Source organism: Lipophrys pholis (assembly GCF_963383615.2).
Source record: "Lipophrys pholis genome assembly, chromosome: 5".
Lineage (NCBI taxonomy): Eukaryota > Metazoa > Chordata > Actinopteri > Blenniiformes > Blenniidae > Lipophrys > Lipophrys pholis.
The window spans coordinates 19,402,074-19,422,356 of record NC_137628.1 but is presented as its reverse complement, the minus strand read 5'-3'; the positions used below and the strand labels follow the sequence as shown (position 1 = coordinate 19,422,356).

The 20,283-nt window shown below is 39.5% G+C and overlaps 1 protein-coding gene across 1 annotated transcript in view; it reads right to left on the bottom strand.

The window, feature by feature from the left end:
- ank2a (ankyrin 2a, neuronal) overlaps positions 1–20,283 on the bottom strand; it is a gene marked incomplete at its 5' end in the record, with an annotated part of 67,473 nt that overhangs the window by 37,027 nt on the left and 10,163 nt on the right. The window contains 39 exons of the mRNA XM_080463629.1: positions 329–518; positions 1,539–2,640; positions 4,314–4,335; positions 4,419–4,451; positions 4,556–4,678; positions 4,760–4,885; positions 5,135–5,363; positions 5,487–5,583; positions 5,926–6,133; positions 6,237–6,448; positions 6,620–6,774; positions 7,295–7,393; positions 7,541–7,765; positions 8,783–8,818; positions 10,263–10,366; positions 10,483–10,561; positions 10,732–10,858; positions 11,728–11,800; positions 11,951–12,049; positions 12,166–12,264; positions 12,387–12,485; positions 13,007–13,105; positions 13,352–13,549; positions 13,723–13,821; positions 14,067–14,165; positions 14,267–14,464; positions 14,649–14,747; positions 14,884–14,982; positions 15,086–15,184; positions 15,304–15,501; positions 15,625–15,723; positions 15,861–15,959; positions 16,318–16,416; positions 16,888–16,896; positions 17,366–17,389; positions 17,710–17,895; positions 17,985–18,083; positions 18,172–18,270; positions 18,965–19,063. Of these exons, the coding sequence (XP_080319755.1) occupies positions 329–518; positions 1,539–2,640; positions 4,314–4,335; positions 4,419–4,451; positions 4,556–4,678; positions 4,760–4,885; positions 5,135–5,363; positions 5,487–5,583; positions 5,926–6,133; positions 6,237–6,448; positions 6,620–6,774; positions 7,295–7,393; positions 7,541–7,765; positions 8,783–8,818; positions 10,263–10,366; positions 10,483–10,561; positions 10,732–10,858; positions 11,728–11,800; positions 11,951–12,049; positions 12,166–12,264; positions 12,387–12,485; positions 13,007–13,105; positions 13,352–13,549; positions 13,723–13,821; positions 14,067–14,165; positions 14,267–14,464; positions 14,649–14,747; positions 14,884–14,982; positions 15,086–15,184; positions 15,304–15,501; positions 15,625–15,723; positions 15,861–15,959; positions 16,318–16,416; positions 16,888–16,896; positions 17,366–17,389; positions 17,710–17,895; positions 17,985–18,083; positions 18,172–18,270; positions 18,965–19,063 (5,538 nt within the window). The remainder of the gene's footprint in view (positions 1–328; positions 519–1,538; positions 2,641–4,313; positions 4,336–4,418; positions 4,452–4,555; positions 4,679–4,759; positions 4,886–5,134; positions 5,364–5,486; positions 5,584–5,925; positions 6,134–6,236; positions 6,449–6,619; positions 6,775–7,294; positions 7,394–7,540; positions 7,766–8,782; positions 8,819–10,262; positions 10,367–10,482; positions 10,562–10,731; positions 10,859–11,727; positions 11,801–11,950; positions 12,050–12,165; positions 12,265–12,386; positions 12,486–13,006; positions 13,106–13,351; positions 13,550–13,722; positions 13,822–14,066; positions 14,166–14,266; positions 14,465–14,648; positions 14,748–14,883; positions 14,983–15,085; positions 15,185–15,303; positions 15,502–15,624; positions 15,724–15,860; positions 15,960–16,317; positions 16,417–16,887; positions 16,897–17,365; positions 17,390–17,709; positions 17,896–17,984; positions 18,084–18,171; positions 18,271–18,964; positions 19,064–20,283) is intronic.

Genomic DNA, 20,283 nt, shown 5'->3' with positions numbered 1-20,283 from the left:
CTGGTTTGTTCAAGTTCTTCTCCTGTGAAGAAATTATTGGATTTTCCTCTCTTCTTATAGAGTGAGCTTGCATTTCATTGTTTATTTGAAGGGGCACTGTGAGTCTTTCAGAAGAGTCATTCTCCTCAGGACCTGATTCAGAGGTCCTAATAGCAACACTAATACCTGAGGCCTCCGCCATGCCTTCATGCTTGGGGCTTTCAGGACTCAAGGAGCTTACATTATCCTGACAAAAATATTTCATGCAAGGACTGCCAATGGATGGCTGATTTGTATCAAAGCCCTCAGTCATGGGTTCTTCATCGGGTACCTCCAAGTGATAACTGACATTTTTAGCTGCTGATGTCTGCTTGAATAGCTGGTATTCAGGGCTTTCCTCCAGCTCTGCTTTTATTTCAGCACTGAAGTCCTCAGAAGGTCTACGATCTGGACTTATCTGCATATCATCAGATATACTCCTAAAATTGTTCATCACTGGTTCTTCTAATTTGATCCTGTCATCTCTTTGAGGGCTACCCCTTTCATGGTCAAACTGAATACTGTCAGTTGTTTTGAGGGTCTCTCCCAGATAAGCAACATATGAATCTTTTGAAGATCTGTCACTTTCATCACTTGTGGCGCTTACCCAATGAGCCTCCAAACTCAATGTGTCACATGTGTTGCCTTTACTCTCTGGTTGCGAAATTGTGATTTTTTGTATTTGGGATTGATGTTTCACCTCCTTCACAGGACTGTGCTCAACGCCATGAATCTTCTCAGGACCAACGAATTCAGAAAGTCCAGCTGAAGTTTTTGAATGTTCCTGCCCAGTTTGGAAAGTTTTGACGAGGTCCTTCACAGACAGAGTGTCCGTTCCTGAACACTGTTGTACTTCAGTAGTACTTCTTTCATCAGACTGAGGTATATCCACAGATCTTACTGTCTTTTCACAAGAATTGGCTGACAGAGACTTAGATTTTTCTTTGTCTAAGCTTACAGTTTCATCATCTGAGTCCTCTGGGTTAGATTCTTGGATTTGTGATTGGAGCTCCTGGTTGAGGCTTTGTTCAGCAGTCGCACTCACTTCAGAATCTTTAGAATCTAATAATGTTGAACTGTAAGATGCAACAGCTTTGCTTTCAAAAAGTCCTGCTTGTTTATTAGGGTCATCTTTGAACGTCTGAAATGTTTTCATCAGTTCCTTGACAGAAACTGGTTCTTTTGATGGCAACTCCATCGTCTCTTCACATGCACTTACATTTTCAGAGTCATAATGAATTGTATCAGCAAATGTTACTGTCTTTCCCAAAAGGGAACCATCTGAATGTAACTGTGATTTGTCTGAGTTATCTTTCATTATACCTACAAAAGAATCTTGCAAGTTTGAGTTATCTATGCTGGCATCGCCCTGTGAAGAGGAAACTGTAGATTTTCTTATCAGTGTTGAAGTGCAAGAATCAATGGTTTTGTGTTCAAATGTCTCCGATTCATGTATTTGTTTTTCCTGCTCAGTATTAAATGTTTTCAGCAACTCTTTCACAGATACTGAGTCGTCTGACAACTCCGGATCCTGTATAGGACCGTGTTCCATCATTGCTGTCTTTTGAGAATCTGCTGATTCAGATGTCGATTTTGAAAAACAAGATGAAGGAACTGCTTTGTGTTCAAAAAGCCCAGATTTACTTTTTGATGGGTCTTTCCCAGTTTGGAACGCCTTCATCAGCTCTTTCACAGACATGGTCTCCTCTAATCGCTCAGTTTGGGATCTGGGAGATTTCGGGGACTTGGGAACTTTGGGAAGTTCAGGCATGTTCACCTCTGATGCCTTTGTGGCAATAGAAGATTTTGCATCACATGTAAGGACTTGAGTACCTTTCTGCATGTCCTCCTCTTGAACTTTGTTTTGTAAAGCTTTAACTTTGTCCTTTATGGATCCAATAGGTGTCTCAACCACTAAGGGAGATGCTGGTGGGTCTGTAACTGAGGTTTCAACATGGCCACTTTCCTGTAGTATAGCATCACCATCTAAAGACTCCTCTGAGCTCATTCTTTCCAACTCTCCCTCAGAGCTGCTGCACCCAGAGCGTTGTCTGTCCCTAAGTTTCTTCCTAATAGGTTTCTTGATGTCCGGTGGATGCCGTTTCCCATCACCCTTTCCTCTAACTTGGTCTGCGCTGTCTTGAACAAGATCTTCTTGAGAACTATACACCACAACAACTCTCGGCTCCAGGTTTTCATCCATGTCATCATGTGAGATTTCTCCTGTCATGTCTCCGACTTCTGTAACAGATCTCCTTGAACTCTTTGTTTCCATGCAAATCCCCTTGAAAACTGGTTCTTCAAAATTGTTTGCCTCAGACAGTAAAAATTCCTCACATCCAGCATCATCATGCTGGGACTTCTGTCTACTGTTGTTTGTTCCATCTTTTGGAATTTCCCCTAAATTAGCAAGCCTGTTCTTAAACTGTTCAATGATCGCAAAAGACTCCTTATCTTCCAGCCGTCTCATTACAGGTCTCTCTTCATACATATCTGCTGTATAAACAGCAGACATTTTAATGTCTGATATGTCTGACAGGAGGTCTGGGCTTGCAAGGGTTGCAGGATCAATATGTTGGTTAATTCTCAGGGAGAACGTCTCAGTTGACTCAGATTCATCGTCTTCGATTAAAAAAAAGTTTCATAAAGAAAAAGGGTAAAGAATATAAGGGACAAATGAAGTGGGGAAGAGAGACACCAGAAGAATGGTCATCAAGACAATTCCATCAAAATTCCACCTTCAGTTCACAGAGCAAGAAGAAGACTGACAAGAAAGAAGTCTTGGAAAAAAAGGCCAAAAAGATGATCTTGAAGAGTTTGAGGGGTAGTAGAGCAGCAAGAGCATAAGCAAAGCCAGGAAAAGTAACAGAATGGGCAAAAATAAGGCTTAGAATAAAACTAATCTAATTGGCCAGACAATGTATTGGGAAACTCAGCAGAAAAAAAAAACAAACTATACAAATGAATGGAACAGAGAAAGTTGACACATGAAACAAAGGGACAAAATGAAGGATAGACAAACAAAACTCAAGATTCTTCCTGTTCTTAACAAGCACTTCTGCACACCAATAAAGTTCCAAACAAAATAGAGCATTCAGTGAGAAGTGATGTGAGCTGTCAATGTCTGAAACAATTTTTGTGGTCTGTTTCTAGGTTGACAATAATTATGATGCGATGGTGATGTAAAGCTATCTCTCATGTAAACACAGCATGATAAACAATAGTATTTTTATTGATAATCTTCAATAAAAGAGAGGATTTCTTCATTTCTCCCTCTCTAGTATGTGTATGTGTGTGTGTGTGTGTGTGTGTGTGTGTGTGTGTGTGTGTGTGTGTGTGTGTGTGTGTACTATTGAGCTCTCTTGGGAAAGTGTTATGAATATCAGCAAATCATCATATGAGAAGCGTGAATATGAATCTGTGATGTGAATAATTGTTACATTTTAAATTTGTTGTGATCATTTAGATATTCAACTCACTCACACAAAAAAACTGTTAGACTGTTAAATTAATTTACACTCAATGAAGGAAATAATATATAAATAGTTTTGTTCGTGAAAAAAGTGTACTTAGGATTGCTAAAATCATATGGTCAAAATAAATTATGTTAATGAGGATAAACCAGCAATAAAAGTAGAAACTTGTAAGAAGAAACAACAATGACACTGGCAAATATTTCTTGCAGAATAAGTAAAGCATTGGCATGCCATGGGAGAAGATGCAAACTGAGAATGATTACTAGGTTACAAACAGAAAATGTGATTATTTTCCAGCAAGAAAATGCTAACAATTTAAGCACATACAGTATACCAGAGGAATTATGATACATTTTTTGAAAGAATTTCAATAAAAGCTAATATTGATCATATTTATTTGTAAGGGAAAATAATAAACTTAGCATTTAGTTTAAATGAAAGCACTAATGGGTTTGAGTGGGAGGAACATGAACTTCAGCAATAGCACGGCGGCCGGAAACAAAAGCACAACTACAGAAAGTGTTTGCAGGGAAAAATAATAGAGGAAGGTTAGTCGAAATGGAATATAGCATGTATCAGTCTATAGTAGCAGTGTATATTTTAGCACATTCTGTTTGCCATATTTCTTTGGTTCTTATATTTCTCTCACAACCTTTATGACCATCATTTTTATGAAGATAATGATGCCCTCTCTCTTCAATTTATATTCTGTTGTACTGTAACAAAATATGATGATGAGAATGTTTTGTTCAAGGTCTTAAATGGATAACGTCATGTCTAACAATCAAAAGATACAAATATATAGAAACGATGACTCACATTTCTTGTCACTCTTCTCACTCTGCAAAAGATCAAAAAGATATAGTGAGCCACAATGGTGATATCATTCTACCTTTTTTAAACTCGCTAATTGCATTAACTTACCTCATCATCTGCATCCTGATCAGAATCAGACTCCTAAGGAGAAGAAAAGTAAAAATAAAAACAGGTATACAATTGATGCAAATCCGAAGATTATATTGTTCATTTATATGTACAAACCAAGATACAGTGAAGCTAACCTTGGAGTATGTTGGCAGGGTGATGTTAAGGTTGCAGATGGCATTGTGATTCAAACTACGATAGGTCCGAGGTTCCTTCGTGAAGGATAGGCGACCACATGGCTCCTGTGCAGTGTCCCTAATCTGTCGATGAATCATTAAGATCAATCAGTCATGAATTTCGCAGAATAAAAATTCAGAACATGCAGAAATATTCCTACATACTTTAATGAAGAGGGCCAGTCTGTTCTCTTTGAAGGCAAAGAAACTAAACACATGGTGTTGTCCGCTCTTGGTAAGAGGCACCAGGTTTCCAAAGCAGTCAGCGAATATGGGCTTCCCCTCCAGCACCTATGTGAAAATTGTTATGGTTTTAAACAAGACGGTACAATCAAGCTTCAATCTGTTTCTAACATTGCCTTGAAGCTTTATTTTCATTGCATTACATTTGCTTCATAATCTTTCTGCTCCTATAATTGTTTATACCTCCACACAGCAGCCACAGAGTTATTTACCATTACTCCACATTGACATTGACTTTTATCACTGTATTCAGATAAATCCCACTTCTCGCAGTGTATTAAATGTATCATATTGTACCTCGACATCTCGGCTGCGGGCCACTTCAGTGAAGTTCTCCTGCTGCTCCAAAGTTTTGTCCATTTTGTCATCGGTCATGCAGAAACAGCGCAGCCGAGCCTCAATGGGGTCCAGTGTCTTGGCAAAAATCACAAACTTGGCCATGTATGGGACACAAATGATTTCTCTGTACAGCTGTGACCCAAAACTAACAGACTCCTGTATCTGTCTGCAGTCAATCAGCCAGAACCTGTGGGTATAAATAACATTTTTATTAAGTAGCTGGGAAATGGAACCAAAAAGAATATCACACTTGAAAAAAGATCGCCGTGTTTATCTCTGAGGAGTACATATTCAAAAGCAATGCATTTACCTTGCTGAAACATTTGTGGTGAAGGAAACACATTGGTTTACAAAGGTAAGAGGGGTGGAACCAGTAATGTCTTCCCATTGGGCAGGAGTGGTTCCTCCTGAAAAAAACAAACAAACAAAAAAATAAACAGCTCAATGATTGGTGACCCATCCTGCTACAGTAACTCCCATCTTAGTGGGAACCTTATAAAGATAGTTTACACAGGTTTTTGACTTTATATTTAAACACATCAAGAGTGCTCAGGACAGAGGATTTCAAAGACTCGATTGAAGGCGAGCTATTGAGCAAACAATTTATGATACAAATAGTAAAGCTAACATACATTCAATAATACTGTAATTCTGATAACTTAATATGTTGTCAAACAGCAAGTGGGAGCTGATTGTTGCCCGACATGGCTTCATTTCTTTATTTGCTGTTGCACTGATTGAATACTTACCTGTAATACTGCAAAGCAAACGTAAAGTGGGGGTCTCCCCACTGAACAGTGTGCTTGGTCCATCGCTGTTGGAGCTCTTTGGAATAGGGATTGTCATGGTGATTGGTTTGTGGAATTTCCTCCTTCTTGGTTCCAAAGTGACGATCGGACTGAATGTGGCTTTGTTTCCAAGAATCTTTCTGACCACATCCACTTCAATGGGCTGAGCCTGAGACACAAAAGGGATGAAAATGTTTTGGAAGTTCCACTTTTGGAAATTCTTCAGGTATGCTGATAAATAGCTGTTGAATGATGCACTGTGCATTACATACCTGTAGCCCAACTCTAATTTTCTTAGTGAGGGCTCCCTCTGGGAAGACCGCCTGAACCTGTGGCACAAGAGTACTACTAAGGACTCCACCCTCTGGGCCAATCAAATGACTGTCCTGCTTTATCCTTGACACCACAGCAAAATACTGCGGGAAGTCTCTGGTGATGATGCGGCATATTCTTTTCTTCTCTAGTTCTTCAGGGGAATCAAGTTCTGTGAAGATTAGAGATGAAATTTCTTGTAAAAATTATTCTCGGCCATTGACCTCACAATTTAAATTCAAAAAGGCAATTGTAAAAATCGCAGTTAAAACTCTGACGCTTTTATGTTTTGATGTGAACATCGATCATTGTTTTGCGACGCTGAACAGTTGGCATCTCTTACTTTCATCCATGCCATTGAGTATCTGATTTAGTTCCTCTTCAGTGAAGTCACAATGATGTTCCTTCCAGCTCTCCCCTGTTTCACTCCGCAAGATTACCAGTTCTCTCTCTGTCCCACGCAGAGCAGCGAAGTGGGGGATCTCCACAATCACAGGCCTGCCAAAGTAAATTCAAAAGCACTTTAAACTTAGGAGTGCATTTGTAGATAAAACTTTTCACAGCTGACTTCAGAGAGTGTTCGGCTTGAAATATGCACCATCTTATAAGCAAGCGAAACAAGGAAGAACACATGATTGAAATTAGAAAATTTCATGCCAAACAGAAAGAAAATGTCTTCAAAAGTACTTGAAAATGTGGAAAATAATTATTATACATTAGGAGAGCAAATTTCAAAATGAAACCAAACTTTAGAAGGGTGCAAGGGACCATGGAAAGTATGGGGGAAACTTAACAGCATACAGTGACAGGTCAATCCCATTCAGATTGGGACTTTCATTGTACAAAAAAACTAACAAAAACAATAAAGGGGATAAAACACCAAAATAAATTAACTATATAAAGTGTGTCCAGGGAAAACTCAAAAAGTTGATTATCTATAATGGAAAGTGAAGAATATATGGGTGGGCATGTGACCAGGATTCCAGGTTGGTAGGGTGACCCTTTCTTATGGTCCTACCCGAGGAACTTGGTTCCCGGAGGACCCAGCTGCAGGATGCGACTGACCAGGCTCTCACCCTCATTCAGAGGGGGTGGAGCTGTAGGAAGATGGAGCTTACTGATCCATACGCAGCACAGAGGGGGAGCGAAGAAGAAAGTATGAACACACCACACAACAGTGTAAACCCCCTCACACAAGCTCATACCGACACACAAAACCATACACACAGCATTAGTATACACACAGGTATGGACATACACTTACCCCAGGAACTGAGCTCCGGTCGGTCCAACTTCTATGATACGACCAGCCAAACCCTCACCCTCCACCATCGGTGGCATGGAGGCCAAACGATGCCTCTTCACGAGCCTGCAGGTCACTCGTGTTGGTGCAGAACACTTTCTTGGCGGCACAATGATTCGAAGGCCATTGTGGCGGCACCCACGCATGGCGCCACCTCTGGCATCTACCATGAAGCTTACAAGAAAGCTATAGGAAAAATTGAGCAAAATAAAAAAGATAAAAGTCGCTGCTGAAAAAAAAAAAAAAATGAATGCTGATATTTACAACGCAGCTTTTAAGCTTGATTTTAGCCTCCATGCAGCAACCAAAGCCAAAACCAAAGGGTTACTTTCATGGCAAGTAGGTAAAAACATTAAATCTGGTTTGATATTAGCTTTTTGCACTTCATTCCTCTTCCAATGTTCATCACCAGGGCAGGCAAAGAAAACAAAGCAGGACGCAAGATTCTTTCTTTATGATCTGAAATGTGTTGCTGCAAATGATGATTATTATGTAACCTGTTAATCAAGATAAGAGGTTATGAATCAAAAACTACAGGTAGGATAAGAATATAAAAAGAATCATTTTCTATACATTTAATGTTGAAATGTCTCTACAATCGTATGGCATCAAAGCTGACATTTAATTTAAATTAATTATGCTTTCAGACAAATCAACTGACACTGAATAAAATATTTGCAATAAACAATTTGATGAAGGTGAAACGCTACATATATATTTCTAGGCAGTTTCATATTTTGTTCTGGTGCTGACACACCAAACAGGTATTTGTTCACTGAGAAGTGCAGCATAAATTGATAAATGATTCCAGTCTGACAAAAACAGATTTCTAATCGATTTTAGAAACTTTACTATTAAGTGAACATTTTACCAAAAAAACATTGTACTTAACTACACTTTAGTGCACTCCTCCTCAGCATAAAGTGCTATTACATGAACGTACACTGCGAATAGAACCATAGGGTATCCTGAATTCATATCATCAGATCCTCAAGATTTAATGTGCCAGATCTGCCTCAAAAATAGAAAATAAATCTTGATTAGATCATTTCTAGGGAAGAAGACTTTAACTTGGGTAAAGTCATGCGTTATGAAATCATGCGGCAAAACAGGAAGGCAATGGGTCGGCCGATTAATAATTGCTGAAAATAAACATAAGATCACAAAGGGGGGGACGAAAGTATCCAAAGTAAAGAAAATCACCTGCTGTTGTCATGGTCTAGGCATGGAGAGGAACGGCTAGAAGCAGAATACAACAAAACACACAAACACGCACACAATCACAAACACAAACACGGGCAAAAGGCACAAAGAAGCAACAAGAGAATCAACACAAAGACAAAGAGAGAATAAAGAATGAGTAAAGTGAGAAAAACCAGATCACACAGAAGTAAAGAGAAAGAAAGAAGAGAAGAAAATCCAGAATTGAAGATGTAAAAAAAATTATATGAAAGAAGAATTTAGCCCTAAAAATCTAAAACCTTTATATTTCAATTGTATTGGGAAAAAAAAAAAAAAAAAAACACAACGACTTTGGGGCTTCATTTAGTGGTGATGCCACGTGACAACAAGAGTTATTCTAGGATTGATATGTAATTTCCTAACCCTGAAATTTGCTTTTTTTATATGCAGAGCACAAACTGAAAAGGCGGGAGATCAACTAGAAACATACAGGAGGCCCACTGAAAGACGTGTCTTCACTTTATCACAGACACAATATCAACTGACTGCTATTTGATCATGAACCAACGTGTGCTCAAAGTAAAATCTGCAACAGTAATGGATAATTGCTATATTGATTGAATCAAAATAGTAAATCTATTTAAATATGGTTACATAGTCTGGACTCATAAGTTGCACAATTTTTAACACTAAAAATGGGGCCTCTGATCTGAAAAAAAGATGTGCACCCTCAAAATTTGCAAATGTCCCTTGTTGACTTCTAAAGAAGGATATTTGATACCACAATAACATAAAGCAGAAATGGGTCCTTCTGATCCAGGCCACACCACTATATGTCGTCATTGTCTTCCTGCTTTTATACATTTCAATTTAATGGCTGTATCATTGTGAAGCTCTGCAGAAAGCCAAATCACGAGCCACTCATTGCAATTCAATAAACGTAAGAGCGAAATGTGAAACCTTCTTGGTCTACAGCTTTTCACAATCGGGATTGCTCACCTTCGATCTCGAATCTGCCCAAGTGCTGGAATATTACAGAACCAAATGCACTACAATGCAGGACTTTAAGTCCTCATGGATTTTGATAAGGAGGCGAGGCTTGGTCTTTGCCTGGGGTTGACAAAATTACACCTGCACTTGTCAAAGAAAACTTTATCAAGATACTTTTTTGAGAATCTAGGGCTGACTTGACAAACAACTCATTGCTCGTGTTTTGTATGTTGGTAGTGTGTGTGTCCACCACTGTTTGTCTTCACTGTAACGTTTTGGCAAATCAGAGTACAGAGAGGGGAACTGGAGACTTTATCAGATGAGGGAGCCCGAACGTTGGGAACCAATGTTTTATATGAAGCCCGAATTTGAAATGAGAGCATTTCACTGAACAGTTCCCCAACTTTTTTGTGTATATTGAGGTGAAGGTATTTAAAGCATTTGGATGCACTGGATCCACAGGGAAAGAGACTGAATGTGTTTGTGTCTGTATATGTGAGCGGTTGTGTACCCAGAGTGCAGCAGACTGGAAGACAGCACCACATTATCAAGGTGCTCAGCACCCCAGCTCAGACGAAACGACTCTTTGTCATGCTCCCTCGACAACGCTGACACCTATGGCCCAATAAACAACAGCAGGTCAGTAAGGGCCACCAAATGTACAAATACTTTGAGTAAACGTTTGTTACTTTCTTTTGTTTGTTACAAGGTTTTTAATGCTTTGTCCATACCTGATGGCTCGATAGCATATCTTCAATGAGAACACCTTCTCTCTGATGGAAACTTTGGTGAATGGGGGTGTGCTGCGGCCTGGTGGACAACCGAAATGTGGTTTATAAACTTGTTTTGTTTCAACCACATCAAGGCAGAATAATCAACAGACGTAAATGGAGGTATACATGATGTGTAATCAGCCTCATGCTCTGTCATGTATATAAAATAAGTCTGTTAGAAGAGAATGTGGGTTTATTGCTTCAGACCTGTCCAAGTTGTGGCTCATATAGCTGAAACCATCCAAATAGTGTCCCGGCAAAGAGTCATCTCCCAGCTCTCGGAGGTCCTCTGCTCTCAGATACTCTCCTCCATCACCGGTCATAGTGTCCTCACCTGGAGACACATGTGACAATTTAGAAAATGTAACACGATTCATACTGTTCTCAGGAACAGTGAATATGGCTTAGCAAGATACCAATATACGTTAACAGGATGGATTCTTAATTTCTGTAAATATTCAATAAAGTCTTGACTTTGTTATTATTTTTCCATCAGATCATAAAACCATTTCAAACCTTTGTTAGGACTGAGATTTAATAGCATTGTGGCACTATAGTTTTATATGGATGCACCGTCAAACTATTGCAGTCTTCCAACTGAACGTAATTATCATAACAATCCCATGTCATGGAAAAACTTCATGCAGTTAGTTTTCACCCATTACTGTTATCAACAAACATTCCACTAAACACAAATTACCCTATAAATATCCTTTCAAATCAAAAGGTTTTAGAAGAAAGAAAAGACCCTTATATGAAACATACTATCGAGTCCACACAAACCAAACACAGCCACATTAAATCTATTAATCTCACTGTGCAGTTATTACAAATTAAGAGCAATAAGTGACACAAAAAGGCCCCCTTTTTGTGTTTTTTGCCAAAGCAAAGGTAATACTAGACATGAAGCTGGGAGCGAATGGTCGACTCTATGCAGTACCTTCCAGCTGCACACACATCTCAGACAATGGCTCATCATCCACCCTCAGAGCTATGAAAAATATAATTTTAAAACCAATTGTTACAAAGCATAATTATCATCTATAATAGCAGGCGTTCACTATTGTATGATGATTGGCGTAGCCTAAACATATTCCTTTTTTTGGAAGTAAAACAATGAGCCAGGCACAAGGTCCATAACATAATCATTCTTTTTTGTTTTGTTTGTTTCTGTCTGTGTCTTTGGCGTTTGAAGTGACTCACCTTCTTCATCAGACACATCGAGGATCTCAGTCATAGTTTCTGGAACATTGAGCTTGTGTTTCTCTGTCACCGTCTGATACGACACACAGATACAGTCATATGAAAAAAAACAGTAAAAAAAAAAAAAAACGGAGAGACAGGTTAAATGAGCCTTTAAGTGATAATAAATATAAACATACTGGCTCCAAATGTAAAAATATTTTTATTTTTATTACAAGTTTACCGTTGTGGTAGTGATGACCTCTTCAGTGACCACCTTCAGAGTGTCCACCACAGAGATGTAACCCAGACGTTTGGCGATTGACAGAGCAGTGTTTCCATTCTGAAAGATTGAAGGACAAAAAAATTGAACACCCCCGAAAAAACTTTTCAGATTTCTTCATTAAAAAATATTCAGAGAGAAGCTAGAGTAAACTCAAGTGCTATTTTCTGTCTTACCACTGTAGTAGTATTTGGCTTGGCTCCATGTTGCAGCAGAACATTGATTATATGTGTATTCCCTTGTTGTGCCGCCTGGTGAAGTGGCGTGTAACCATTCTGCACAACAAAAAACATTTTTTTTATTTGATATTTTCTTCCATCTATTAAGCTGTATTTGTGTTTTTGCTTTGTAGACTCTACAATTTAAACTACTGAATTAAATTGATTTGAATTGTTACCTTGGTTTTGGCATTAACACTGGCACCTTGTTGTAACAGGAAGTTAACCATCTTGACATTTCCATAGTGACAGGCCACGATCAGAGGGGTATACCCAAGCTAGAAAAACAGAGAGGAGATATGAACAAAATAAACTAAATTGTTACTTCATAAAGGTAATGACCACACAGTGGGTATTTGTTTTTTTAAATTAAACCGAATAACTATTGTGGGACATATTTAGTTTTTATTTGTAAATCGCTTATTTTGAAATCATTATTTATACTTATTTTGGACAGTAGTACTCACTGTGTAATGGTGTACAATAATATGTCTTATAATATATCTTTATACTGACCTTAAGGTCTTAACCTATAGGAATATCTTTCCTCTTAGGGTAAAATAATCAAGAAATCACCTCAATATACAGTATTATGTAAAGATGATCATGATGTTGTGCTTCCAAAAAGGCAGATATGATGAATCAGACTGAAAATATATCTGATTGACATTCAAAATTGAGCTAATAAATTAAAAGAAAGCATCACTGATTATTTTCTATCATCAAAGGTTTTCTAGTATTAGTTACTCGCTTCTTCATGTCTTTGTTTAATGGTATATATGTATCTATTTGCTTGTACTTTAGTCTGCTGGTCCAAGTTGGCATCATGTTTGGCCAGTACTTCTGCAGTGTTGACTCTGTCTTCTTGGGCAGCGAGATGCAGTGGAGTCAGTCCGGTCTGTAACATATAAAACACATCTGCATTAGTGTGTGTTTGCTGTGACTACGTTGTGACCGTGGGTCCAGTATGTCTAATATCTGCATGAAACTTAAACTTTGTGTGTATGGGTTTATACAACACAACCATAACTTTTTTTTAATTCAAGGTTACTAAATCATTGCGACACGATCTGCAGTCAAATTAATGTGGAAGCAGAAAGAAACCGACTAAAGAAATTAAATGGCAAAAAAATGTTTCTCTGACTTTGGTGGCAGTGCTGACATGCGCTCCTTTGCCCAGCAGCAGGTTGGTCATCTCAGTGTGTCCCTCCTGGGCTGCCAAGTGTAGCGGGCTAACTCCCTGCTTGGTCAGAACATTGGTTTCTGCTTCATACTGTAGCAGCGCTAACGCGATGCTGGTCTGGTTCTTTTTGGCTGCAATGTGTAGAGGGGTGTAGCCATTCTGGAGAGATAGGAAGGCAAACACTCAAATACAGTGATGGCAATCTTAAATCAAGCAGCAAGAGCTTATTAAGACCGCTCTCAGCACTTATTTTGTACAGGAAATTTGAGAGAAACTATAAAATTGCACAATAACTTGCATTCAAACGACAGTGAGAGAAGCTCAAGTCTCACCTTTGCAGTGGCGTGAGGTGATGCTCCTTTATCCAGCAGCAGCAGAGCCACCTCCTGGTTGTCATAATGAGCTGCCACGTGCAATGGAGTTAGGCCATTCTGTAAGAGGAAAGATGCGACTGAATATTCATGATGAAACATCAAAACCTGGGATATGTTGTTTGATACAGTTCTACTATTCATTTGATTGTCACTTGTATGTGACATACTTGTGATATAAAGAATCATTTTACTCTGCAAAGAGTCTGCCTTATAAATCTTGCAGAATTCTTCCCATATACTAATAAACGGAGGAAACCCTGTTTGACGATCTGTTTCTTTTTTGTTTATATCTTTCAGTTCACCTTGCCGGCATCATCAGGAAGAGCTTTACGTTGAAGGAGGAGTTTTGCTACATCAAGGCTTCCATATTTGGCTGCTACATGAAGTGGGGTGAATCCTTTCTGTAGGGATTCAAAGAAAAAGAAATCCAAACTTTTATTTTCATGCCCCAACTTGTGTGATCACATTTCCTCAGTTTTATCTCCTCCTCCCCGCTGCTCACCTTGGTGGCCATTGAGTGTGAGGCTCCGGCCTCGAGCAGCACGGCAGCCGTCTCTACTTGGCCCTCTCTGGCTGAGATGTGCAAAGGAGTGTAGCCATTGGTGGTGGCAGCATCTGGATGGGCCATGTGCTGCAGCAGCAGCTGGACAATATCGGTCTTCCCCAAACGGGATGAAATATGAAGGGGAGTTTGGTCTTCCTGTGATGAAGATACGGAAAGCATGGTTACACTTTCACAGAGAGAGTAATAATGAGTGAAACAATTCAAGCACTGAAACAGATAAATAAACAAAAGAAAACAGCTGTGCTGTAACCAGACTTGACGCAGGCGACATGAGCCATGTAACAGTGAATATCAGCAATAATTCCAACATATGACTCACTCTGGCCATGGCATCCACTAATGCTCCGTTTCTCAGCAAGCAGCGGACGACTTCCATCTGACCTGCTCGTGCTGCCATATGCAGCGCACTCTCGCCACGCTGACGTACAAAGACAGAAGACTTCAGCATTAGCATTAAGTAAATGCACTAGATATAAAAAATGCTGGTATTTACACAAGTTTTATTTGTTTTTTTGTAACTGCATGACTAGCGAGCAGAACAAATCTCTACTCACAATGTTGCGAACATCCGGAGAGGCTCCATTCTGCAGCAGGAGTAGAACGATGTTGAGGTGACCCATGAAAGCGGCTACATGGATGGGTGTCAGACCGGACTGAAATAAGAACAATAGAAATACATAAATACACACGTGTTGTGTTTATTCACTGTGAATCAGAAGAAATGTACCACTGTGATATTGCAACAAAAAATGTCACCTCTGTTATCGCTTGTATGGATGCACCATATTTAACCAGCAGCTCCATCACCTTCACTCTGTTCTTCTTACAAGCGATGTGGAGAGGGGTGAAACCATTCTGATATGAAGAATAGGAGAAATCACTTATTTTGCACATATTTCTTGTCACTGTATGTGTGTATAAATCTATGGAAATGCTTATTTTGGTGCTTCTGTGGTTTTCATCACAATCCGTACCAGTGCCCTGGCATTGGGATTGGCCTTCTTGTCCAGAAGGAGCTTGGTGACTCTGTAATGTCCACAGTGAGCTGCGACATGAAGCGCTGTGAGGTAGTCCAGTGTGACATCATCAACTGGCGCCTTGTGTTGCAAAAGGAATTTCACACACTCAATGTGGTCACCCTGAGCTGACATGTGCAGCGGGGACAATCCATTCTGTGTGGGAGGAATAACACAGGAGCATATTAATACTATGGATAACTGGGTACTTGCAATGAAAGTACAAAATTTAAACTAAAGAATAATTAGCCTGTATACTGTAGATGTATTATACCATACCTTGGTTCTGGCTAAGATGGGGGCTCCTCTCTCCAGCAAGATCTCCACGGCTGGGTCGTGTCCACTCCTGGCTGCGCAGTGCAGAGGCGTCAGGCCATCCTGTGAAACAATTGAAAATATAACAACAAAGACACACACATTTATACTTGAGGTTTGCCTATTTTGACAGATGAATCAATACCTCATTAGAATGATTTATTGAAAGTTCGTGTTCAGGTTTTAAACATGCATCTCACCCTTGTTTTAGCATCTATTTGAGCTCCTCGGTCCAACAACAGGGCCACCATATTGGTGTTACCCCTTTTGGAGGCCACATGAAGAGGTGTTATTGCATTCTGAGGAGAATAAAAAAGAAAACAAATTGCACTTTATCAAAAATACTGTTGAAAATCCTCCAAAATACTAGGCAATATTGTTTATTAATATGCGAGAAGGAGTTGAAAAGCTTTTTATGGTATTCATTTAATTTTTCTCTTAAGAAAAGACAATGACAGGAACTTAAATGAGAGTTAAAAAAGAAAACAGGAAACACATGTAGAACAATATCTAATGTTTGATAGGTTGGCTTCAATGTTATTAAAGGTTTGGGATCAGAATGGCAAGTTAGGTCAATCCATCTCAATCATGCTGTTAGAACAGGAATGAAAAAGATAAAGTCTCTAGACGTGTTGGGAGGTAGAAATGAGGCTCTACCCTGGCCGTGAAGTCAACAGCAGCTCCTCTGTTCAGCAACAGGGTGGAGACATTCACGTTCCCGTAGTGAGCTGCGATGTGTAGCGGGGTGAAACCACTCTGTTTGAGACAGACGAGCACACGGCGAGAACACAGTGAGAGGGAATGAAAATAGACATGGAGGGACACAAGAAAGAAAGAAAGAAAGAAAGAAAGACTACCACTGACTCTACTGGTGAGGCAGCATGCTGGAGGAATACAGTGTTGTACGAATAGGCATGAAAAATTACTAAAGACAAAAATAGCACATGCAATATATAATGCATGCAAAAAGCTTCTAATTTTGCCATGCCTGCTTAAAAGACTGTGAAGAAGAAAATCAAAAATGTTTGGTATTTGATAGTGAAGTCAGGTGAAAATAAAATACATAAACAAACAAAACTCAAATACACAGAGCACATGTAGGCTCGCAACTACGTGTATCTGCTTTGACAAACAAATGGACATGTATATATGAGCTAAATATAAATACATATATATAAATATAAATAATATCTACGGTACACAATTGCAAGTCGGTTTACTCCTTACCTTCCCATTCTGATAGACATGGTGCAATTTGATTAAGAAACAAAGTTAACTTAAATGTTTCAGAGAGGAAAAACAATAATATCATCATGCTTAAAAATACACATGCCATGGATGCCATAAACAAACAAGTAAAACATATTGAATCTCTCACGCTTTTTGTCAAGTATAGAAATCTGTAACACGAACAATCCCTAATTAAGAATTATTCATCACTTTAAACAAATCATCTGTCGTTAAACCCATAAATCTAGCATACCCAGGGAACTATTAATATACCACACTGTGCTTTCCTGTCAGCCATGCAGTGTAGTCAGCTACATGCATTGATGTTAATGGTATATAATTCTGACATAAATGCATTTTCCAATGTCAGAAAAATCCCCATTAAATTAGGGAAGGTTCAAGACAAGACAGCTGAAAGAGATGGTCAGCAGTGGGAAACGAAGAACTGAAATAAGGAGGTGAGGAGTCTGTGTACCTCTGTGGTTCTATTGACCATCATCTGGTTAGTATGCATAGAGAGAGGAGGGAAGGATAGGTCCAGGATTGTTAGGGAAAGGATTTATCACAACATTCATTATAAAACACAGGGTAAACCAAAGACGAGGGCAAAGGTAAAAATGGGTTTTAAGACTAAATCTCTTCTGTAGGTTTAATTCCTCAATGGACATGCAAGTCATCAAAGAAAATAAATCTTTTACTACGACTGGTTATCCATTCTTTCAGATATACAACATATTTCTTGGTTTTTCCTTAATACTCTTTGATCACACGCTTCCTTCTTACTAACTCTTTTAGTTTGTGCCTGTTGTCCTTCCTCACCTTGGACTGGACGTCAGCGTTGTGGTCATTCTGGAGCAGCAGTGCAGCCGACTTGGTGTCATCTTTGCGGGCGGCGATGTGCAAGGCCGGCAGGCGGACCTTACCCTTGGTGTCATGCTCCAGCAAGAGGGAGACAATGGAGTTGTGGCCCTGCTGGAGGGCGATAGCAAGTGGAGTGAAGCCATCCTGGGGAAGCAGAAAGAAACAAGTTATTACAGGAAATGACAAATAACAGAATAGCAAGCACATAGACAGGTGCATGCTTAGAGACATACTTCGGTTGCAATGCTTTGGTTTCCTTCATTTTCCAACAGGTATCGCACAACCTCCAAGTGATTCTCCTGCGCCGCCATGTAGAGTGGAGTAAATCCATTCTGTGGAGGCACGAGTATGCAGTTCATACATGTATGTTCACAAATAACAAAGGAACATATTCAGTCCTGCTCTTTGGATCATGTTCACCTGTGACTGAGCATTTATGTCCCCTCCTCTTTTGACCAACAGTCCGACAACCTCCTTTTGTCCGGCCAGTGAGGCTATATGGAGGGCAGTGTTTCCTTTCTGATAAAACAACAGAAAAACAAGGGTTCAATCACCAACCACATGTGTCCTCTTTGTGTTCAACATCTCCACCTTCAAAACGAATCACGCCACATCCTGTTACACATTGTTTTCAACTCAGTTCTGGTTTACTTTTAAAGACATGAAGGATGATGATTAATACAGAAGAACACTCTCATGTGACTCCAAGGACACGAGCAGCATGGTGACAGTTGTCATGTCGGCTGTTTTCTTAGCTGTCAAGGCTGATGCAGAGTTATATACTGTAACTAACAGCTTGTCAAGTATTACACAACACCGTCACGCTCATTCCTTTTTGCTTCCTATTTATGGGAGGAGCAAACTATGATCATTTTCAATTTTCATATCATACCCACATTTTTTTCAATTTTTTCAGTTGTTTTTCAATAATTGAATAGACAATGAAGCTATTCAGTTATTTAGAAACAAGTGCCATTTTTCTTTTTCTTTTTTTTTTAAAGAAGCACAATTGTTGCTGAGGATTCACAAATTGTTCACAGACTGAGTAAAGTCAACTCTTTTTACATGGCATTCCAGTTTAGTGAAAATATTTTTCATGGGAACCCTGACCAAGACAAGCACCGCACAGTCGTTATGAAAATAACAATCAAACACAAATAAAAAAAACTAAACAAAACATAAAAAACTGATTGTTGAAATGTTCCTCACGTACCTTGGTGGAGGAGTCCACAGGAGCTCCTCTCTGCAGCAGTTCCTCCACTAAATCCGTGTGTCCCTCTTTAGCTGCCAGGTGCAAAGCATTGAGTCCATTCTGCAGAGGTAACAAACAAAAGTTGCGATCAAGTAAATGTTACATAACTGCAAGGTGGACATGTAATTACGAGTCACAGATCTCAGGCAACATGTACATAGCAGCATTACATCACTGGTGGTCATGAGGACAAGGAATGGGAGCAACAACTGCATTTGAGATATAAGATTTTGCAGTGAATGCTTGAAACCCGTCTCTCACACATGTTGCGTTCACTGCAGGGAATCTTAAGATAAGCGTGAGAAAATAATCCAAGCTGGTACCAGGACATACTGCATTGTTCTTACAATTACCTGAACGTTTCAGTAAAATCAAGCGTGGACATTTTTCCTAATATTACTCAAATCAGAAGAAAAAGGAATTTAAAGATGAATGTACTAAGACAAAATCCACATTTAGCCTTGTGCAAATTTCCAGTGCATATTTGTTAAATCAATTTCTTCAGATCCATCAACCACATGCTGCGGGTTCCATCAGCACAGGAGAGAGAATATAAATGTTTCACAAAATAATAGTTAGATCACACACATGCACATTTATCCCCTGTGAGATGAACATATATAAACACAGGAAATAATGATTCACCTCGTCCTCCTCCAATTCATCCATTCTTCACCGTTTCCCTTCGAAAAAGCACAAACTAATAGAATTCCTGAAATTGTGCCCTTGCTTTTGTCCTTTGAATCCTTTTCCTTTTTCAAAAATGGAAAAACAAACTCGATCTTTTTCACATGGTACCTCTTTTCGTTCCCTGTACACCTCAATACATCTGTTTTCTATCCCTTTCCCTCTTTAATGGTTCTTCAAGTTTAATTCAAAGATGATGGAGCTCCATCCAATCTATCGCCTGCTGCCTCCACTACCCTCCTGGTTTAGATCCAACTTCCTTGGTTTGTCTGCTGTCGTCTTCCAGCCGCCCGGGCTCAGTCACTCAGTCAGATGGATTACAGAGAGGAGCTGTGCTGCCCAACCCTGAAGACCCCTGGCACTGATGGAAAACAGGAGCCGCTACGTTGCCAATACCTCTCTCACACACACACACACACACACACACACACACACACACACACACACACACACACACACACACACACACACACACACACACACACACACACACACACACACACACACACACACACACACACACATACACACACACACACACACACACACACACACTCTCTCTCTCTCGCTCTCTGAGTTGCGAAATGCCAAAG